The following is an 18,259-nucleotide window of genomic DNA, read 5'->3' on the forward strand; positions in this document are numbered from 1 at the left end:
CTTTTGCCTCCAGCCATAAAGCAAAATGGTGTGTGAACATCTCCGCCACCTTTTAGCTGTCCTACTCTCCTACTCACGTTTGAGCTGTGGAATAGCCTGATGACCAGCAGCTACCTCGCAATTCCTGGACCCCCGAGACTGAAAGCTGCACATTGCTGTTGCGAATTTTTAGAATAGGAAACCCCTCCCACTTCAAGCGATTAAATAAATTGCTTTACGATTACTACTACAGTTCACAGCCAGCGTGTGTATATGCAATGGTACATCAGCGTCATCAGTAGAATTATTTCCTGGTTCTTCGGTTGTTTGTGTGACCCAGAAGATACGCAACCGAATTCGGTTCGCTCATTTTGGATATGTCGCTGAACTGTATCCGCCGGCATAATGGGTCACTCGTTTGTAAAAGTTGTCCACGACCCATTTAAATCACATCTAAACATGCAGCTCCTAGCTCCGTCACTCTCTGAATGAGTTCAGAGGCTATGCTGAGCACGAGGACGTGGGTTCGATTCCCTGCAGCGGCGGCCGCTTTCCTGATGGAGGTGAAAAGCTAAAACGCTCTTGGGTACTAGATTTGGGTGCACTTTAAAGATCCCCAGGTGGTCAAAATTAATCTGGAGCCTTCCACTAGGGCACACCTTGCGTCGCGTCACCTGCGTTGCGTCGGAGCGTTAAACCCTGCAATCGACCAATCAATCAAGTTCAGAGGCTAGCTCTGTTTAAAATAGTTGCTTTATTTATAAACATTCATGCATTATCAGTTTCACAATACGCCCTTTTTGCGCGGCGACACAGCCCTCCCAGCGATGGTAGAGTGGAGGAGCGATGGAGCAATTCAAAAGGGCTCCGAGCGCTTATCCGAGGACAGCTTCGTATGTCCTCAAAATCTTCTTTTCCAAGGGTTCCAAAAACCTTCTGTGATTCGCGTTGCAGAAATACAAAAGAGATAACTCTGGCCGGTCGCGCGTGTTCGGGACTGAGATGATGGTGGGGAACCAACGTGAGAGGCGAGTTCAGTTACCGGGCGCGTCATACTCGCAAAACATGCATTATGGAGCTCGCCGCAGATAAGGTCGCTTTTGCCGAATGCAACTGCGGCCGTATCTCGCACACACTACAACTTGGCAGCACAACTCGCCCGTGGCTGTCCAGCCCTCGGGGATGAACACAAGCCCGTTATACCTAGTGCGTATTTTAATTTCGCAGCTGCGGCGACGCCCTTGCGTCAAAACGATCAGTCCTCGTTGCCGTACCAAATCGCCACGAGCAGTCAACCTTTTCCTTTGAACGGATATTGGCATGTGGAAGTTGGCCGCATTAGTGAAAATACTAAAACAGATCGTTTTGCCGCACAAGCGGCGCCGGAGCTACGAATTAGCACCATGTAGAACGGGCTTTACGCAATTCTAACAAAGTCGAAAATAGCAGATTATGAGAATGCACTGGGAGGGCTGCTTCGGACCCGCTTCACCGTTTTCGGAAAACGACATTGTGGACTCTTAAGGCTGTTGCTACGTGCCAGAGCTGTACACATAATCCCTAATTCTATCACAAGTAACGCTAATCAAGACAAAGGATTGGCCTTGATGTATGCGCATAAAGTGTTGCGCATGAAACACGCCGTAGTCCGACTTCATCAACAAGATCATTTTAATGTCCAGTAAAGGAGAAAGCCGCTATTTATGAATCACCGCAGCTTCTTAGTTCAAAAGGCGGGCCATTCAGTAACGTAGTAAAGCCATTGCTGAAAAGTTATAAAGACATCTTGTATACGAACACTGAAAGAATATTTTGCAGAGCTCTAAGTAGTCTTGGAGAAATTTGCTATAAAATTAACTGCCAATACATGTGAAGTTTATAGGTTTCATGGCTCGGTAGAGGAGAGTGCTGAACTTGAAGCTGCCTACAAGACAAACTTTAATCTTCAAAATCAGCTTTGCGAAAATAATTTGTATTACACTGAATAATTCCAGACTAACCACCTCTCAAAGAAGTGCGGTAGGCCGGAAAGCACCCCTATGTGCGTTTGCCCGAAGAAACCCATGGTATACAGAGGTGGGCTCGTAAAAGTTATCACCTTCTGGTTAAGCTGATTTTGGGGCAGAACTGCCTCCCGATAAACCGCCGCTGGTCACAGCTTTGCTTGGGTGAGCTTCCACCGCTAGGTGCCTGCGCTCACGGTCCGTCAGTCATTCCAAAGAAAATAATCGTAGCGATATCGAAGTGTTATTAAAAATAAAACTAAAATATTCACAATCCCAAATACTCAGAACTCCGTTCTGACAGGTTCCGCTACAACTTGTGCTGACTCGTCTTTAGGTATAGTTAATGCCCGCCGCCTCTTCTTCAGACAGCGCCTAGAAGCTCACCTGACATAACAAAAAGTACAGGGGTGTTTTTTTAATGTGGATGCATTTATGGCCCAATGAGCAAAAAACGCTGGCTTCGGCAAGGTCTGCAGCAACGAAAGGACTTCAAAGATTGTTGACTGCGACGTGTCTCATCCCTGTGCTTAGCTTTAATAAAGCAGAAACAAAAGAAGCGCCTTCTAGGTAACCCGTGGGCGCGCTCAGGGAAAAATTAAAAAATTCTTCAGGTTTACGTATTTGAAGTCGAAAGCCTACCAATGATCAAACCCATGCTACTACGTCGCGTTCGCGGCTCTTTGTTCTTTTATTCGTGTTTTGACGCCAAATACTTCGACAAGCATACCGGCAGCACTTCACGCTGCAACTCCAGTCAGAGCTCTCATCCGCATGCAACCGTTCTACGCATGTGCCTCGGAGTGAACCTGTCACGACAAAGGCATAAGGCTAATTCTTGGTCAATTTTGTCTCGCTGCCGGGTTAGCCCCGTTAGAGAACGTGGCTTCTGCTCTGGCTACCAGGGTTGAAATCGCGCATAAACCTATGCATTTCCTCTGTACAGCAGCGGCCATTTTTGTGCCACTTGTGTTGACGCCGACAACTACCACGGTCACTTTTCGCGTTTGATGAGACACCTAAAACATTCCCTGTAAAGGGACTCTCCAACACTTTTGTTAAGCGCTTTGACTATTTCCTTCGCGTCTAGAAGCACTGCGAAAGGTATAGTTAGCGCCAGCGAGGAGCGGCACTGCGTGATTTGTTCGTCGTAGCTGATACGCCCCGCGTTTCTGCTTCACTTTTGAGGCTTTGTTTTTAAAGTAGCTATCGAATGCGTTCATTGCTTCAATTAAAGGAAAGTCGGCCAATTGCCGCTACACCACTGCATATAATGGCGTAATTCCAGCGGTCGGGGAACTCCAAGACCGGGAAAAAGAAAAAAATCTTTTGAGCAAATTTCTAGCTATCTGATGGGCATAGAGTCGTAATTTCTGGCTCCGGTACTTTGCGATCCCTTAATCTATGCACTGAATGTGTTGGCTTACTCGGTTCTGGAAGCAATCAAGATTTTGAAAAAAAAAAGTGGAAAATGTTGCAGGGCCTTTTCAACAGCAGAGTATTAGGCGGGACTCCGGCCCCCGGACGCAACACCGGAAGCACGCATGCGCGGGCTTCACACGGCTGCCGAACAATACCTAGCGATCGTGGCCGCTCTGCGCGACCGTCAAATTCCCATTTATATCGTCCAAATTCTTTCGGTCTAACATGCTAGCGCAGAAGGTCTGAAAAATTCAGAGAGACTCCTAAGACTGCTAACCTGCCAAAATGAGACAGAAGAGAATTTTATTTGAAGTCATGCACTCCTCTACGTCAAATGGTAGGTCTGTCGTGATTATGTCCTCTTCTGTTGCGGCTATGTCTTCGGCACCAAAGAAATATATCTCTGGCGTGTAATCTCCGCGTCGCAACTGTTGCACTGGTGTTAGCCGGTGGGGGGTTTCAGGTGCAGCGAGAACCTGCTTCTTTGGTCGCCGTCCGGCATTGTTGTGTTCTCTTGCGTCTTCTCCTGTGGTGCGCTTCTGTGCCCGAAAAAGCTTCGCGGCTACTGTCGATGTAGAGAGTTCTGAGTACAGCGGAATAGAGACGACACCGGCAGCAGAAACGTGTGTCGTGGTGCGATTTTGCCCTCTCATTACCACTAGTGGTTGTTGATGATGATGATGATGCCTTAAAAGTTTTTGAATCGTACTCACAAGGGGGCACTAGCCACGGCTAAATACTTTACTGTAATTCGTGAGGCCCTCAAAAGACTAATTTTTCTCTGGAAAGACACAGGCCGTACAATAAAAGCTAGTTATTACTAATTTTATTTGTACGCAGCCTTAGTTGAACCCTGTAGCAAGCGATGTTACTGGATTACAATTTTTCTGTTGTTGTATTTTGATTTGTATGCTGTACATGTATGTATGTACCCACTCCTCTCTGTAATGCCCTCGGGATTTGAGGGTAACTGAATAAATAAATAAATAAAAACCCGAATTACCCTATACTTTGCACCATTCAGCAATTCAATTGACCTGAAGCAGAAAGAAAGGCTTGAATGCAATTATATATATCCCTTCTTTGTTACCCCAATTTTGCAAACCGCAAGTGGTTGGTGCCAAGATGACACTTTCACCATTGCGTCGCTTTCTTCTTCTCTGTGTTAATATTGCCGCGACGCTTGGACAATCGCCTTCGTTGTCATGCCTACACGGATACTCTGGTAGCGTAATCGTTTTTTGCTAGTTTCGGGATTAAGTCCCTATAATTACTCTTGTAGATAACTTGGAAACAGCTGACGTGGGCGGCAGCTTTAACAGCGAAGTGGCAGGAGGCTCGAAGTACTTATCTCCATTGTCATCGTCACATACAATACCAAGCCATTTGCTCAGTGGTGTGGGTTGTTTGACATTATTTTCGTGGTGAGAAATAAACAGTCCGCGCCATGACTATGTCATCGTCGCGGTGGAGAAAACGGTGAAGGTAAGTTTGATAAAGGTGAACGTGCCTTAAAAAGGTTGATCGAATTGCGTTTAAATGAAGCCGCGACAAATATTTCGAACGGCGCGTCATCGTGGCCCTGCATACAGCTCACGTGTCTTGTCACTTTCACATCTAGGCGAGACTTTTGTGTTTAGGGGAACTAAGTGATGGGCAGTGTCTGCTTTCACTATCGGAAGTTCCTTCTGCACACAAAGCACTGAACCACGTGCAATATTCGCCACGATCCATAACAACCTCGTCGAGCCGCGATAGGTCACATGAATAGCGGTGTAACGAAGTCGCGTGCACTATAATGCGATGTCGACAATGTCCCCAGTGGCCGCTTGGATCCCTTTAACAGCAATGCAGTTCTTCACTGTTCTTTGTACCCATAGCGACACATACTTTCAAAGTAGCCGTTGGAGCTGCACAACTCTTTTTCTTGTCTGACACAGTCGAAGTTTTCGAACGTGCCTCCGAATTCGACCGGTATCACTTCAGGTGGAAGTACGCCATGCATCTTATGCAGGTCATGTCCCAAGAGGTGGACCTGAAAAAAATATATGCATAGAGATTATTATCAAGGGAGGGCAAGAACTGAAGCGGGTAATTTTTAATCCTTTCCCCTCAATAGTCGTTAGCAGTAGTGAAAGCGCGCAGCGTTGGATTATACATTCGCTTCACAAATTGAAACCGTGGAAGCATACCCAATGTGTCAGATTAGAGTGACTACACCGCATAAGACAATTCGTAAGTTCTGCTTGGGAATACAGTTTATGTCTATACAAAACGCAATATCAAGCTATTTCTTAATATCCGTTGCGGTTAATTTTAACACATGAAATTTATGAGTTATACGTGGTTAGGCTACCAAATGTAAACATGACAGATGTGCAGATACCGAATCTTCCGGCTTTCGCATCAAAGGGGCATTATAACAAAATCAAGTTTTGTTTTTAGTCAACGGAATAAAACCTTCTACGCCTACTCATAGAATCAAACCAACTGTATTTCCGAAGAAATTTAGAACGAGAGCATGAACTAATTTTCCTATCATTTGCCAACTTGGGGGGCTGTCAGTAAGCCGCCAAGAAATCGCGTGGAACGCAGAGCTGCATTTTTACAATTCATAACGTTGCTGGGCTGAAATTTTACATATACGCGTTTCGAATAACTCAAGTGCACATCTATGTATGCTTATCCAAGATTTACACAATGTGGGATTGGGTTTCACGATTCGTAAGGCGACAAACATTTAATCAGGCAATATTGATTGTCGGCTAGGCCTGATATTTTAATTGTATTTTCCACCACTTAGCAAGAACTGACCGATCTCGAAAGGAGCACATTCATCGTTCGTGCACTTTCATCTATTCGTATTAGACTAAGGTTTCTGCTTTCTGCATCACTTTACACGCAGTAACATAAATGGGGTTATCAGTTTGTACCGCTATGGGTGGAATAAATGAGTAATACATCTTAATTGTGCTTCATCTTGTACTAGTCGCAACGGGCAGATGTTTAAAATTTATTCGCAGGATAAACCAATCGTTATGGATGAAATTATTTTGCGTTGTTGCGGAATGCAAAACCTTCGTTCGCAATCGAACAACTTTACGAAACTGTCTTGATTTAGGTACCCACCACGCCGACTGTGCTGGCGACGATAAAGTTAGCAATGCTTCTCGCTCTTCATACACTGCAATAATCGCTACTATACAGAAAATATATAAATAGACTCAAGCCCTTACCGCCTAATCACTGAACAAACACTCTAGAAAAGAGTAAATATGGGCTTTAGCTGAATAGCTATTGCTTGGGCAAGTTCGTATGGAAGTAACAAAGAGTATAGCCAGAGGCAGAGAAAACAACACCTAGCTGTACAATTCCAGGGTTGCAGTTTGGCGACACCCCGCAATGCATATACAAGAGAGCAACGATTAGGTAACAATTGTGAGCGACGCGCTTAGTTACCCGTTGCACGATCTTCGGCTTCAGGAAAGGCTTCAGTGTAGCGAAGAGCACGTTAAACAGGGAAGAGTGGTTGATCACGTAGAAGGCCTTCACACGTGCTGGAATACAGTGCTGAGAAATAAAAACGCAGCCTTTTAGTGAGTGAGTGAGTGAGTGAGTGAGTGAGTGAGTGAGTGAGTGAGTGAGTGAGTGAGTGAGTGAGTGAGTGAGTGAGTGAGTGAGTGAGTGAGTGAGTGAGGAAGAGGATGAGTGAATCAGTGAGTCAGTAAGTGAGAGAGTGAAAGAGTGAATAAGTGAATGAATGAGTGAGCGAGTGAGAGAGCGAGTGATTGAGTTAGGGAGGGGGAAGGGTGAGGGAGGGATCGAGCCGTTACATAAGATGTTTTCTAGTGCATACCGTTTCCGCAGTTTACGTCCGTCGAGGCACTTCGCTGATGCCGGGGCATTAGGAGGAAGTTTGGAAAAGGTGCTTGCCCTTGTGGAAATGTTCTGCTATATCTTTTTAATTTGCATGCTTAACGGAAATCAAGCGTCAAATCCTCCAAAGTTCTTAGTTAAGGAGTTCTGTGCTTGCATCAGTATCGTTAGTGGTGTAAATTCCAACATTGGGACACATTTTCTCCCGTTAGGTTCCCGTTAAGTCGCAACCAGACCGCCGAGAAACAATGCCTTCACCTTGAAGAAGTCAGATGCAATCTCCACGATTTCACTGGGGCCCTTTGTGAATGACAGAGGGTTACCAAAGTTGCCTACTTCTGAACAGGCATTTTGTGCAAAACAACTGTTCGTCGTTTACTCTACATGCGTTGGCTTCACGTTCGCGGCTACTTTTGCGTAAAAGTCCGTGTTAGTGCAAATTTTACGTTATAAAATAAGGAATGCCATCACAAATCTCAACTCCTCTCTGACGCGCATTTCTTCTTTTTAAGGTGCTAAAAGACAAAATGCAGGCATAGATGCCCTTTCTATGTACATTTAAGTCCATTTAAGGTGAACTTCGAACAACTCAAGTACATATCACGGAAGACAGAAAAGGGAGTATCGATTAACCCGCCAATTTCTCGCCTGTGCCTTATGACGTCACAAGTATTGTTTGCGGGATTGGTGGCCGCTTACCAATTCCACCGGTGAAAAACTCTGCTGTGCTATTGTATAGGTTTAACCACATCGGCTTGAGGGTATCAGTTCAATTTTAGGAAGTAGTCAACGCGCATGTAACTCTGCTTTAGTCTTCCCAAATTACGTCGCTGTTTACGTCGTGCAGAGCAAAACTTGGGAGTTTTCAATATTGCTCGTATTTTTCCGATTAAAAGCTTATTCCGACGCCGGAGTAGAGTTAACTGCCAAGCAATGGCTATTACATATTAAAGGGACACTGAAGTGATATGTAAAAATTGCGAGATTATTAGCGCAAATTGTAGTCCGGAGTCCCCAGGCCATGTTTCGACCACTCTGGGCGCGTTTACGCGATTTTATTTAGTAGAAAAATTAATTAGAAAATGCTGTCCTCCTCTCTTTACGTTCGCCTATTTTCTGTGGCGTTTTCGTGTGACGTCGGGAGGAGCCGAGCTCGCAATTGGCTGCGCTACTGCACGGCTCCCCGGCCTTCAGACAGAGTCAGTCGGCCCAGCGTTTCGTCCGCCGGCCGCCGACAGGTCGTCGCAATTCGTTCGCTCAGTTGAAACAAAGCCAGGACACGTTTCTGAATAGAAGAATGTGCATTTCCTTACTTGGTTAGTTTGTACGCTTCACGCTTGGTTAGTCAAGGTCGCTTCACACAAGCGCTGCACAAGCGAACATGCGACGCTTCGCTGACTGGTACGGCAGCAGGAAAATATAAGGCCTCTTGAAGGCGGGAGAAGAGTCAGCGAAGTCAATATAGGTACTAAGGAAATAAAATCAACTGATATTTTTACCCTACAGCGTAAAACTAGGGTGTGGGAAGCACTTTTTTGCGCTGGGAGAACAAGCACAGCGGCCAGCAGCACGACTACGCATCTGCGAACGCTTTTCCGTCTAAGAAATGCAATTGCTAGACGTGAGATATTGTGGAAACTTGGGGGATGCTTACTGCACGAGCGCAAAACAACAAATAGTCACCTAAGCTGGCTGGAATGCTAAAACTAAATAAAAGTGTAAACTGGTGTAAACCTCCTACCAATGCATCGCGAGTGGAGTAAGATGTGACATGAAGAGCATGAGGTGTGGGAGCAGAGAGCAGAGGAGGTACCTGTAAGACATGGCAAAAGACTATAATTTTTCGGCGATATTTGCATTAAAGCAAGCAGATACGCGTGGCCAACGAGTATTCTGACTCGTGTACCTTCCTGGGCCTGCTAGCGCACCACGGCGGCTTTTAACAACTGCCCAAAGGTTTATGAACGAGGAGTGAATTTTTGAGCTTTTCTCTATTCATAAAGACTAGGGTGCGCCACTGTTGACCAACGTGTTCAAGGAAGATCTCTCGCTTCTTCAAATCTGCTGCCTAAAGATCCAGTTATGGTAGTAAAAGGGAATGCATAGTGCTGTTCTCTTATCGATATGTTCGTTGGGCGATGCAACTTGAAGTAACCAGAAACGCTAACAACTTGTTACAGTGAACGTACTGCTCCTCACTGCTATGAGTTCTCACCTGACCAATGTGGGCAGCCATCCTGATCACGCTGGGTGTGTAGTGTGCGATGTGGGACAGTTCTAGGCCCTTGAGGTCGATTACGCCAACGACGCCTCGAACCTGCGCTTCTTCGTTGAGCAGCGACCACTCGGCCAATACAATGCAAGCCCTAAAAAATTCGGTGAGCGGGCATATTCCACTGTTCCACGAGCCTGGAACGAAAAGGTCAGGAGTTCAGCGACCACTCCCCGAAACACAGGTGCTGTTATTATTGTTAGTTTAAACACTAGCCTCGCTTACAAAATGGCCTACGCTAGAGTTTATGTTGGGTGGTTTTAGTTTCTTCTTTCAAATAAATATTCATTTTTCCCGCGAACAATATATGACTGGAATAGTCTTACCGCCACTGTGTTCACTTCGCCAAATCTTCATGCATCAACTGATCATCTTTTTTGCACGTAGAAATGTTTTGTCTTTGCCTTTATTTTGTTGGTATTTCTAAGATAGAGATTGTATAATTACATTTGCCTGATATGCTATGTTTTTTTTATTTTTCCACTCCTGCTTGGTCCTAGTTCTGGTCTGCAGTATTGTCTAAATAAATAAATAATAAAAAATGAACCTCATATTGAGGAGGTGCTTTGAAGGAAGTGCTGCACCTTTTTCCCCAGTCGGCCCGAGCCCGACGGAGAATCACAATACACCGGACTGTTCTTTGCAACGGACATCTCGTAAGGAAGGGTGCGTGCTAAATTAATAGGTATTGCGCGCGGTAACCAACATCTGTAACTTCGCAGGCCGGCATAAAAATAGACATGGCTATGAGTTTCAGCGAGAGTACTAAGATCCTTACCCATCCTTGTCAAGCCGACTATTCGTCCTTTAGGGTCAACTTGCTTGGAGACTATGACCAGTCGGTGCTGTGCCACCACCGTTTCGTAATTCACAGTGGAGGGAGAGAGGTCGCTGAAGACTTCCGGCCATCTCTGCCTTGCGCGGAAATACTTCTGTATTCTCTGGAATGCGTCGTCCTCACGATACTTTGCGGCCCGGAGGAACTTGAGCAGGAATTTGTCATCCGTTGGACAGTCCAAGGTGACCTCATCTGGATGTATTTCACAATAATTACGGTTTTATGACAGATGAAACAAAGTTTAAAACATTTATTTCGTAATATAAGTCGAATCTCTTCGGGCTCAGTCGGGACTCGTGAAGCCAATTTTTTGGCATCTTTGGTGGCATAACCCTTTTAAAGGTCGTTTTAGCGTACAGAGATTGTATAGTTGTGAGCAACAATTCAGCAAATATAGCACTCTTGATGAAGTGACGCAACAACAAGCTCGCCAAGCTGTCCTTGTGCTATCATCGGCGAGAAAGGTCCCTCACGCGAACGTTTTTTTAGCGCAGAGAGAACCTTGGGTACATTTATGTAAATTGATCGTGCAAACCGAAACTAGTAGATACGTGTGAATGATATATATTGAGCTATCATTGTTCCACTGGACTCACTGTGTAAGGAGAGCGTTTACATTGTAATCCATGACAATCTCGGCAATAGCGTTTGAAAAAGCCTTACGTTGCAACAAATACGGCTTTCGAGGCGCACTGCTGTCTGGTTAGTACTTTAAATGCGGGAGCATTATTGCTGCCCTGGAGATACTGTATGGTGACGTCACGTGTGGGCCGTGCCGGGTTCATAAAGCTTTCATTATAATGACGCGCACTCTGTTATTTTGGTGTTCCGAATGTCATTCGATCTAGTCACATCCTCCCTCGATGTGATTGGCCCTCACGATTACAGAAGCCGCCATTGGCACGAACGGGAATCTAACACAGACGCGTGCGGGGGCAGCCAAGTCGTTTTAAGCACTACCGTACGCCTATGCCGCATGGAACACAGCTTTTGGGGTGCACTGAAGTCTGCTTGTGTGCCGGTCGGGAGGAAAATGGAAAACTTCCCATGGAGCTATTATACTGGTGCATTGCGTATGTGTCATGCCGGTTCCCTGAAGCTATTACAATTGGAACTCGCAGCTTCTCAATACGGATTTACCGGTGTTCTACGAACTGGTCTAATGCCCCCTGGTACTCACTTCCGATTCACCAATTCCTATCGCTGTAATGCTTTCGTATTCAAACAAGTAAGCAGACTTCAAAGCACTGTGCAACGCTTCCGATACACGCTTTCACTCTTTCGCGTCTAAAACCACTGCAAAAGCTGTATTTATCGCCAGCACGGAGAGGCACCGGGGGATTTGCTCGTCGCAGCAAGTGCGGCTTGGTTTCTGATTTGCTTTTGTTGATTTCTTTTTAAGGGGGCTATAGAATGCGTTCACTTCTGCAAATGAAAATAAGCCGATCAATAGCGGGTACCCCACTGACGTAATTCCAGCGGTCGAAGAACGTCAAGCCCAAGAAAGTGTGAAAAATCTTTTGAGCAAGTTTCCAAGTTATCTGATGGGCATAGAGCAATACGTTTTGGCTGAGACACTTCGCGATCACCTAATCTAAGTACTGGATGTGTTGGTTAACTACATTCTGCAAACATTTAATATTTAGAAAAATGTTGAAAAAATTGTTGCAGGGCCCTTTAAGTGCCCCCTTAAATTTGTCTTTCTGACGTGCTGTTTTAGTTATACTCTTGATACACTGCTCAGTGACGTATAGGAATGCCACACAGATTTTGATTCCATGTGAGTTGTCAATGCTCACTCACTTGCAAGAAGCAGCCGCAGCTCCGACAGAGATCGCTGCGTTGCCTCCGCTGTTTCTCGAAGCTCGCCAGGGGCGCTGTTCTCTTGACACGATGTTGATGAAACCATGACCGGTTCGACTGTGGCTTCTATCATGGTTGTTGCAAGCCCTCCTAATGGTCCGTTCTAAAAACAGCGCCGGTGCCACTTGGCGTTGAGAAAGGGTGACTATAAAAACGAGTGAACAATCATGAAGTACCAAATGAATAGCGCAACTGGCTATAGGCAGCGAGGCGGTGATTGTTACCACGGGGAAAGGAATTTAAGGGGGTGAATATGAACCTTGTTCCGAGGAGGTAAAGGAGAGAAATTCGTGTTCTTAAGACGAAATGTCATGCCCCCGTTCTCTGCCAGGTGGGTGTTCCAGCAGTACGTGGTAAGGATTCTGAACCAAAGAAATCCTCAGAATTCGCGTGGCGCTTGCTAAACTGCAACTGTCCATCAATCTCAATTCTATTACCAGGCTTGCGTTTAAATTCACGTAAAGTGCAGACTGTTTTAATGTCCACCGATAAAATATTCCTAAAAGAAATCCGAAATAAATAAACTGTCCCTTTCCCGTTGTTATCAGGAACTTTTGGTAAGATAGTTTTTTTTTTTATTTAGCGCAACCGGTGTCACAAGACTATTTAAGCATGGTATTTGAAGTTTTTGCGTCTTTAAGCTCCTATTTGTTGTCTTATGCCTCCAAACACCATGGTTATATTTAATATGTTCCGGAAGTATTAATATGTGGTTTAGTGAAGCAATGACTTAGCCTCAGTTCTAAACGGGCTGCATGTGGCAAGTCTTTCTTACTTTTACTTCATCTGCATTATCTGCAGTGGTGTCAGTGCTACCACAAAAAACAGCCCAATAAAAAATGTATACAAGTAAAAAATACAGTGACTTTGGTGTTACCTGACTTAAACAAGGCAGAGTTTTAATTAGTATTCTCACGCTATACGTCATTTTCTAATCAGTTGCAATGTGGCGATGGCATTTCAAGCTAGAGTCCAGTTCAACAGCACTATATGTAGACCAGTCGCTTACAGGAATATTATTGCCTGCGATGTCACCGTAGAAATGCAAGTGAATGTTCTTTGGTGGGAATTGAACCGGGATGTTTTAGACGTTCTAATGCGCACGATAAAATTTGTCAGGGCACTTTATTTTTCTAGCGTGCTTGCAAGGCGAAAGGCTGGCGATTTGCATTAGCGGCTTCCTTACCGCCGCATTCTTTTCGCGTCTTTTCGCTATCCTTTCTTTGTATTTTGGCGCGCATTACCTCGACAGGCTTCTTTACTGCTCCACAGTATCTGCGTCCTTCTTCGCTTTCGTTCCTTCTACTTACCTATTCCCTACTGTATGTTCTACTCACGTGCCGTAACGCTTACTTGTCGCGTAGTCCACACTTGTCTAACCATTGTTCGACTACCCGTGGCGGGCGGGGACAGAGCGTGGTAACGCACTGGGCCGCTATTTAAATCGCTATTTAAACCTGGGTTTAAATCGCATTTCACACAAAATACGCTTATTACATAGTTTCTAAAGCGGCGGCCGTCTCTGTACCAGGACGACAACTACGACAACACCCCTGACGTTTTAGGACACTAAAGGCTTTGGGGAAAGCCTTCAAAGCTCAGTGAAGGCTTTTTACAGAGGGATTTGAGACAATGGGACACTGAACGCTCTTGCCTTGATATCATTGCAGCAACGAGACAACCTAGACAGATGCAGGTTTGACTCGTCACGTTAAGTCGTAATGCCGTTAGTGCAGTTATAATTCCTGGTGTCATCGGCGGTTATTATGCCGTTAGAATGAGAAAGGCAATTTTGTAGCGGAGTGTCTTTTGCTCCGTCCACTTAAGCGCTGCAGTCACAGCTGTAGTGCCGTCCGACGGCATTTGTATTTTTAAGGCTCTGCTCGCGCGGTGTGGAGTATCTGGCACGGTGGTGTGGCGGTTAAGGGTTAGCCACGTGATCCAAAGGGACGGCGTTCGATTACGGTGCATGTGTGGTTTTCATTTCTTTTATTTTTTGTCGTTTCGATAATTATTTTTTCGGTGTAGTTTATAAGCATTTTAAATGATCGGTTCTGTTGATTCGATGACGTTAAATTACGTTAGGTTGTGTTAGATCAGTTGACGCTATGTTAGGCTACATTTAGGGGGTTAGGTCAGGTTACGTCAGGCTACGTTAAGAAAGCCTAGCGTTTTTAGGTCAGCCAATCTAAAAAATTCCCCGCATTTCCCCGAGGGGAAGAATGTGAAAGTGCGAATGCACGAGTTGAATTTGCGCGGTTCGGTAATGTTCGCGAAAGAGAGATCACACACACACACACAACTGCAAAGAAAGAAAGATGCATTTATTCACAGACACCTATTTGTGTTGTCGTTGTACTTGATTGCTAGAGCGGATCTCAGCTTTGAAATTTCGTGTCAGTACTCTTTTAAAGGGACACTGAAGTGAATTTGTCACGCTCCCGTTTTTGCTTGCACTGCGTAGACTGGCTCAAATTAGCACACTTTTCATCGTTTATCCGGTTGACAAATCGGAAATTATTTTACAAAGCGCGAAAGAAGAAAAACTACCATGCGTGGTTTGCGGCGGCCGCACCAACTAAGGCTGTGACGTTAGGAGGAGGGGCGCCGTGATTGGACGATGCCCAAGGTTAGCAATCACACAAGTTTCGGTTTCGGTTTCGGTTCTGTAAAACATAACCAATGGCGTTGTTGGATGGGCATTCTCAATATCTCAGTAATCATCGTACCGCGCTTCTGCCATGTTGTCGGCTGTAAAATTCACAAGATAAGCCTCCCAGGACGGCTTGTAGTCGTAGCATTCACTCGCCGAGACCTACGCAGTGCATGAACCATGAACGCCCTCCGCGTACCCGCAGACGCCCAAATGTCATGCGCTTTTCCCCCCATATTTGGAGCTTGCCTCCCTCATGCCTGTATCGTAAAAAGCGTGTTCGCACCAGGCCAAGGGTCTGTTCATTCTGGCCTGTGCCCACTGCCTGCAAGCAGTCGGTGCTTATGGCAACAGCACGCCAACGAGAACTCGCTAGCGCGCCAGTGCCAGCCTGCGCGCGTTTTGTGAACTAGTTCGTGTAGCCATGAACCTTGCGACCCAAAAAAAGGTGAACTCAATATAGAAAACATCGGCGGAAAACAAAAAAGTTAACTTACAAAAAAAGCACGTACCCGCGGGGATTCGAACTCGTGACTTGCAAAACATTTGCGTTGACATACCTATAGCGCCCCAGACAACTGAGCCACGGAGCGGGACGCGAAAGCCTTGCTAATATAAGGTATATATTGTCAACTGGTTTACACTTTTATTTAGTTTTGGCATTTCAATCAGCTTACGTGATTATTTGTTGTACTGCGATCGTGCAGTAAGCGTCGCCCGAGTTTCCACAGTAGCTCACGTCTAGCAATTGCATTTCGTAGACGGAAAAGCGTTCGCAGATGCGTAGTCGTGCTGCTGACCGCTGTGCTTGTTCGCCCAGCGCAAAAAAGTGCTTCCCGCGCCCTAGTTTTACGCTGTACGGTAAAAATATCAGTTGGTTTTATTTGCTTAGTACCTATATTGACTTCGCTGACTCTTTTCCCGCCTTCAAGAGGCCTTATATTTTCCTACTGGCGTACCAGTGAGCGAAGCGTCGCATGTGCAGCGCTCGTGTGAAGCGACCTTGACTTGGAGCTAGATTCAGTGTACAAACAAACCAAGTAAAGAAAGGCACATTCTTCCATTCACAAACGTGTCCTGGCTTCGTTTCAACTAAGCGAACGAATTGCGACCAAGCAATTTTTTTTAACCTCCTTGATTGCGACGACCTGCCGGCGGCCGGCGGACGAAACGCTGGGCCGACTGACTCTATCGGCCGGGGAGCCGTGCAGTAGCGCAGCCGTGGCGCAGCCAATTGCCAGCTCATCCCCTCCTGACGTCACACGAAAACGCCACAGAAAATGGGCGAGCGTAAAGAGAGGAGGACAGCATTTTCGAATTAGTTTTTCTACTAAATAAAATCGCGTAAACGCGCCTAGAGTGGTCGAAACATGGCCTGGGGACTCCGGACTACAATTTGCGCTAGTAATCCCGCAATGTTTACATATCACTTCAGTGTCCCGTTAAGCAGGTGCATTAGCCCTTCTCACGCCCGATTCCTGACCAATCCCCCACGGGGGTATGTGCCATGTCAGCGGCCAGGCTGCGCGCGCCCATCTCCACGTGCGCGGACATCGCCGGTGGACGCAGGTTCAGGGTCGCTTAAGAAGTGCATTGCACTTAAAACGCTTGGGAGTGCGAAGTAGTGCCAGGCGCGGCGTTATGCAGGATAACACAAGGTGACGTCACTTTATTGAAGGGTTTATGGGAACATCTGACAGCCCTGTAGACTCAACGATTATGTAAATCACTGATTTACAATAAAAAGTGGCCCCAGAATAGTGTCTTTAGATATACGTGAGGAGTGCTTATTTGGAACATGATTTTTAAATTGGTACTTGGGAACGGTCACGAAAGTATCTGCAATGGTAATAAAGGAATAAAGATATTCAATTACCCCAATTGCTGCAAGTTAATGAAAAAGAATGTTATGATGCATGGTGTTGAAAGCTTCGGTTACCTTAATATAAGTGCCAGTGGCGTAGCAACCGCTGTCTGCTTATTTTTAGCTAGTAAGATAACCGCAAGGTATCTAGAATTGCCGGAACCGAACCGAAACTGGCAAAATACGGTATATTGAATTTAATTAGGTAATTAGGCGTGTTGATAACTATCTAACATTTACTTTAATTAAAAGGGTAATATACAAGGAGGGAGTAAGTATTAAGTCCGAGAAGGTCATTTAGACTATCATCCCACGTGGTAGGTCACGAAATGATTCTTTGCGCTAGTTTTCGCTAAGAGGGAGCAAACGCTGCTTAAAACCGAGTAATTACGGGTTTAACAACACCGGGTAATAATAAGGTTTTCCCGACAAAGAGGAATTTACCGCAAAATTTACATCCTGGCGTCATGTGAAAAGCAATGCTGCGAAAAAATAATTTTTTATCGGATTTTGAGGGCTAATAGCACTGCATGCACGCAAGCTAAGTGACGTAAATGAACCTACTCCTGTTCATAATGCAGCACGACTCGCGCACACACATACACGCACACACAAACCATTATATATTTAACTAAAGCGCAGAACAAAATATCCAAAGCCAGGAGACATTAGTAATGGTGAAAAAAGAATGCAAGTGTGTAGCCACTTCTAGAGCACCTCTGATATTTTCGCGAGTAATGTTTCGCTGCGGGCAAGCAAGTATTGATTGGTACAAGCAATAGACACAACAAACGCTTATCAACCAGACCTTTCTTCGTATCTTCATACACACCCAATTACATGGCTGGGTCACCTCTGCAAACTTACCATTCAACAAGAGCGACCTGGGTATCCGTTCACTTGAGCACGGCTCGTCCGGACAGCTGCAGCCGAATCTCCGCTGCCTTCTGGCGCTGCGGCCGATTTCCTGCGTCGACGTGTCATCTAAGCGGTTGTGCGAGCCAACGTTGACGTTTTTCCAGCGCGTCACGAGACGGGCTGATGACCGGGCTCACCCCTCGGCTCACTCTCTCCTGCGCCCCCCAGTCTCGACGCACTACACTGCGAATGGGCGCAGGCGGCAACAGTGACGGGTTCTTCGTAGGATACACAGCATACCACTCTGTTTACACCAAAGCAACCTAGCGGGGCCAGTTTTTCCTGCTCAATAGCTGGCTGTAAAAAGTAAGCTCCACACTCACGGCCCGGCCTTCCGCCTGCTGCGTCGTCGCAGTCTAAGGATTGGAGCACGCAACTCGCCGTCTGGTTTGCTCGAGTGACGTAATTTCGGTGTTTGTGCTAAGCTGTAGACGTTATCCGCAATTTAAGCACCGCGCAAAGTGACACCGTGGACACTCACGTTTTGTTGTGTTGTGATATTTTCATTTGTACGTCCGTTTCCCTCGCTCGGGTTCAAGGACGTTGCACCGCACGTAGCGCCAGCCAGCAA

General features: G+C 45.8%; 1 protein-coding gene across 1 annotated transcript in view; it reads right to left on the minus strand.

Annotated features, from left to right (window-relative positions):
• LOC144174896 (alpha-tocopherol transfer protein-like) overlaps positions 1 to 18,053 on the minus strand; it is a 37,001-nt gene extending 18,948 nt beyond the window's left edge. The window contains exons 1-6 of the mRNA XM_077703868.1: positions 17,638 to 18,053; positions 12,194 to 12,398; positions 10,331 to 10,582; positions 9,496 to 9,689; positions 6,864 to 6,974; positions 5,295 to 5,439 (exon numbers count right to left, since the gene is read on the minus strand). Of these exons, the coding sequence (XP_077559994.1) occupies positions 5,295 to 5,439; positions 6,864 to 6,974; positions 9,496 to 9,689; positions 10,331 to 10,582; positions 12,194 to 12,326 (835 nt within the window). The 5' untranslated portion in view covers positions 12,327 to 12,398; positions 17,638 to 18,053. The remainder of the gene's footprint in view (positions 1 to 5,294; positions 5,440 to 6,863; positions 6,975 to 9,495; positions 9,690 to 10,330; positions 10,583 to 12,193; positions 12,399 to 17,637) is intronic.
• Between the last annotated feature and the right edge of the window lie 206 nt (positions 18,054 to 18,259).

The sequence above is a fragment of the Haemaphysalis longicornis genome, unplaced genomic scaffold (genome assembly GCF_048455015.1).
Source record: "Haemaphysalis longicornis isolate Haplotype H1 unplaced genomic scaffold, Haemaphysalis longicornis Haplotype H1 scaffold_3, whole genome shotgun sequence".
Lineage (NCBI taxonomy): Eukaryota > Metazoa > Arthropoda > Arachnida > Ixodida > Ixodidae > Haemaphysalis > Haemaphysalis longicornis.